This window comes from Panthera pardus, unplaced genomic scaffold (assembly GCF_024362965.1).
Source record: "Panthera pardus isolate Hobbes unplaced genomic scaffold, ASM2436296v1 HiC_scaffold_12, whole genome shotgun sequence".
In the NCBI taxonomy this organism is placed as follows: Eukaryota; Metazoa; Chordata; class Mammalia; order Carnivora; family Felidae; genus Panthera; species Panthera pardus.
The window spans coordinates 55,191,919-55,196,543 of record NW_026526677.1 but is presented as its reverse complement, the minus strand read 5'-3'; the positions used below and the strand labels follow the sequence as shown (position 1 = coordinate 55,196,543).

The 4,625-nt window shown below is 39.6% G+C and overlaps 1 protein-coding gene across 1 annotated transcript; it reads left to right on the top strand.

The window, feature by feature from the left end:
• The first annotated feature begins 3,014 nt into the window (after positions 1–3,014).
• On the top strand, positions 3,015–3,962 carry LOC109267092 (olfactory receptor 52B4-like). Its single transcript, XM_019449595.2, has one exon. It carries the CDS (start codon positions 3,018–3,020, stop codon positions 3,960–3,962), a length of 945 nt encoding a protein of 314 aa, XP_019305140.2. The 5' UTR covers positions 3,015–3,017.
• Positions 3,963–4,625: the final 663 nt, after the last annotated feature.

Below are 4,625 nucleotides of genomic sequence, written 5' to 3'. Positions count from 1 at the left end.
TGTGGGGCTCAATCTCACAACTGTGAGATGATGACCTGAGCTGAAATCAAGAGTCAGATGCTTAACCGACTGAGCCACCCAGATGCCTCTCAAAGGACTTTGTAAGTCTCATTTGGATTCAGGAACCTAAATTCTCAAAGGAAAGTCTTGCTTTGGCTACTTATATTATATCTTCTCTCTTACCTGCCTTCTTACTGTCTCCCCTTCCTTCTTACTGTCCTGTTTCCTACTTTCCTTTTGCACTGTGTTTTAGGTACACATTGTTGAAGGGACATGTCCAATCCATCAAGGGATTCAAAGGTTGTTAGAGATGATTGATAGATAAGAAAGTAATTTCTGATTAGTGAGATATGTTTTCCAATATTTAGAAAATTGTGACTTAGGGGAGATGGTTCACATAGGCAAAGCACTACTACCCTTGGCAGATTCTAAGAAGTCCTAGGTGACAGGGACAGGGAAGGAGAGCACTCAGCAGCCCAAAGCAAGGTGATGTCTGGCACAGGCTCAGGAAAATTTCTTTTGGAAGGAGGTATGGGGAAGAGTCTTTTAAAATAAATTGGAATTGGACTAGCAGTTCTAGGCAGCTGTTCTAAAGGCCGTTCTCCAACCCCTCTACTTTCCTCTATGGTTCCAACCAAAGCAAATCCTCTTGGCTATTCCTTTTCTCAAATATTCCAAAAGCTTCTGAAGGAGCTTCTTCATCCCAACTTCTGATTGTGTTCAATCTCTGGCTCTGTTCTTTTGTCGTTAGATCTCTGGGGCTCTCATTTTTTCAAGTGTCGCTTTTCTATTTCTTGTAGGAATGGGGCATTTCTTGGAAAAAGTATATTTTCTTACAGCATCTGTGTGACCAACCATCCAGTGTAGAAGGCATTGCAGGAAACAACTCCATTAGACCATCTATGCCTTCTCAAATTCCAACCTCCCTAGACTTTCCTCTCAGGAGAGAAGAGTCAGCCCAGTTGAGCCAATCTATCTTCCCTGAGAAGGTAATCTGGTGCCCAAAGAGAAGAGGAATATTTTGGTTTCAGAAATTAAAATGAGGAGAGAGAGAAAGGGAGAGACAGAGAGACATAGACAGAAAGGGAGAGGGAAAGGGTGAGAGAAGAGAACGTGTTATACATTTATTTTAGGTGAAGTGCTAGGTACTTTAGTAAGATAACTTGTTTTTAGTGTTATTTTATGAATATTATACATATACATTGTTTAAAAACCTCCAAAAGTTCTCCATGTCTTTACAATAAACAATAGTCTCCCTGTCCCATCTCATGTGTGATTCTGGCTCCTCAAAAAACCACTTTAACACAGCTATTTCTTTAGTATTTACTTCCTTATATATAGACAGCATGTTTATATTATTTCTTGATTTATATTTTTAAATAATTTTTATATGTCATCCATTGACTTTTATATATGGAAGATGGGCATTTAGCTTTCCTACATGTAACGCCCCCATACCAAATACATACATACAAATTCAGACACACACAAACCTCCCTTTTCTTGATTTATTAAAGAGCTATATTGTGATTTTTAAGATGTGTACTTATGTTTACATTATTATGATTTTAATAACTGAATTATACAGTGACATGTGGTCCCATTTCTTTTCTTGTGCAACATTTTTTTCTTTCCTGTAGTTAATAATTGTTTATTTTTTGTTTCCTTGTTTGCTTAGTTTTTATGTGACTTACCTTCTACTAAGAATATAAATTAAATTTCAAAACAAGCGTTTCCTTGTTCCCTTTGAGGCTTTCCTTTCAGTGACTCTACACCCTTGATCCAGTCCAGACTCATGCTACTCCAGGCCACAGTGGCTGGCCTTCACCATAATTTGAGGAACCCTTTCACTTCCTCACAGCCTATGCCCTCTCCGGCATTGTAGCGCTTTGGTTTAACTCCTTTGTTGGAACCCACGTTTCTCTATTTTTGGTTCATTTCCTCACTTTGTTGTTGCTTATCTTCCAGTAGATTCCTATAGAAGACTTAATGAGAGGTTAGTATTTGAGTTCTTTGAAGGTGCTAAATAACCTTTTTATGCTTACAAGTTTTTCATTTACCTTGGTGTAAAGTTCTGGATTGGAGTAATTTGGCAGGAAGTCTCTCCCTAAATAAGTTTCATGCCTGCACATAGCACCTTGAAATCACTTTTTGGTGCCTCGTTCTTCTTTTTTTTTTTTTTAAGTTTGTTCGTTCGTTTGTTTATTGATTGATTGATTGATTGATTGATTGTAATCTCTACACCCAACGTGGGGCTCGAACTCATGGCCCCAATATCAAGAGTCGCATGCTCTTCCATCTGAGCCAGAAAACTGCCCCTTTGGTGCCTCATTCTTAAACGAAAATGAATTGTAAGACCTGGGCATTGGGTAATGTAAGCTAGCACTACCAGACATAAATAAATAGAAGTTCATGGGGTTTCATTTTGTTCAGTATGTAGCCTTTAATTTTATCCTCTGCTTTTAGCATACTATCCCTACCCCATCCATGCCTAGGCTGAGTCTCCAGCCTTAACTCCATCAGAGAACAGACTTCTAGCATTCTGCTGGATATGGAAAGTGGTACCTGAATGGACAGGTTGGGAAAGAGGATCCAAGAGCCTGGCTGCTTTTTATGCAGATTTTCAACCAATGATCTTTAAAAATCCCATGCTTATCCCTATTTAGAAAAGTTCATGATGCCTTAATTCTTGAGACGATCTGGGTTCTGCAGTGAAAATTATCTTGGCTCTTGTTTTCTACTCAAACCTATTAGTTTTATCCCCTCTGCTTAGTCACTAGTCATCTATCTGCTTTCAAAATGTTGTCCCTTCTCTGTTATTATCTTTTCTTCTATTTTTTGCATTGATGTTTCTGTTATTTTACTGACGTCTTAACAAGGTATTAGGAGGAAACAGTGGTGAACACAGGCATTTGTTTAGATATAGTTAACCAGAAAACTCAAGGAAAACATTTATATATAATCTGTATTTCTCTCTTATTAGGTGAAGTTAAAGTCCACATTGACCTGCTTCTGAAATGGCTAGCTTCAATCACACTGGTGTTAACCATATAGTCTTCTATCTGCTGGGCATTCCAGGCCGAGAAGACCTACACATATGGATTTCCATCCCCTTACTCATCTCCTATGTCTTTGCTCTTCTTGGAAATGGTCTGCTCATCTATATTATCCTCACCAAGAGCAGCCTCCATGAACCTATGTATCTTTTCCTCTGCATGCTGGCTGGAGTTGACATTGTCTTTGCCACAACCACAGAACCCAAGGCATTGGCCATTTTTTGGTTCAATAATAGGGAGATCTCTCTTAATAGTTGCATTGCCCAGCTCTACTTCCAGCATTCCTCCTTCATTTCTGAGTCTGGCATCTTGCTGATTATGGCATTTGACCGCTACATTGCAATATGTTACCCACTGAGGTACACCATGATACTCACTCATTCTCTGATAGGGAAAATTGGTGTGGCTGTTTTCTTGAGAGCACATTGTACAATTTTCCCCATGATATTTCTTCTGAAGAGACTCACTTTTTGCAGAAATAACATCCTACCACATACATTCTGTGAACACATTGGTTTGGCCAAGTATGCCTGTGATGATATCCGTGTAAACATCTGGTATGGATTTTTTGTCCTAATGTCCACAGTGATCCTAGACATTGTCCTCATTTTTGTTTCCTATACTCTGATACTCCATGCTGTCTACTGTATCCCTTCCCGAGATGCTCGCCACAAAGCTTTCAACACATGTGGCTCCCATGTCTGTGTCATTGTCCTTTTTTATGGGCCTGGGATCTTCTCGGTTCTCACTCAGCGCTTTGGACGTCACATCCCACTACATGTCCACATTCTGTTGGCCAATGTCAGCATGCTTGCTCCACCGATGCTGAATCCTTTTATTTATGGGGTCAAAATAAAACAGATACGAGACCAAGTAGTTTATGTGTTGTTTCCAAAGCAGAAATGACTATGGGGTAGCAGAATCTGGTTTTTCAGAAACTTTGGTCCTTCCTGAGATGTGCTTTCACAGCAGCAAACCACAGAACTAGAAATGAGTCACAGCATACATAGCTCATTGAGTTATGGGCCTCTGGAGCAACTTACCTGAGACTGTGAGACTTGCCCCTCCCCCCCCCCCCCGAATCAATCTGAAAGCAGTCCCTGTGGATTGACTGAGATACTTACAGCTCATTATTTGGGGGAAAGGGCAGGTTTCTCTGTAGTAGTCATGTCTAACTCTGTAATATTCAACTCAACTTTGGGAACAGACAATGTAATAGTAAGTCTCATTTAGATAAATAGTAAATTTTCTGTCTTGAGCTATGTCAAACCCTGAGACATTTCACCACATGCCTGCTGGATACCTAAATAAAATCTTCATTCTTTCATATGCTTTCTCAAATTACCATGGGCATTAAGAGAACAGTAAGGGAACTGTACTCCTCCTAAATTTTGATATTTGAAAGTTGTTTCTCAAAAATCATGCCCCTCAGTGTGGTACAGAATAAATTCAGACTTCCTTCCCAACAACAATTTCCACATCACTTTCACACAATCTGTGCTTCAGTCTTAGGGAACTGTCTGTCTCTAATCTCTTGACGTCCAGTCATCTTGTCTTGGCACATTTCCC

Excerpts from the sequence above, each read along its gene's own strand:
- LOC109267092 (XM_019449595.2), top strand. The coding sequence starts at position 3,018 with ATGGCTAGCTTCAATCACACTGGTGTTAACCATATAGTCTTCTATCTG.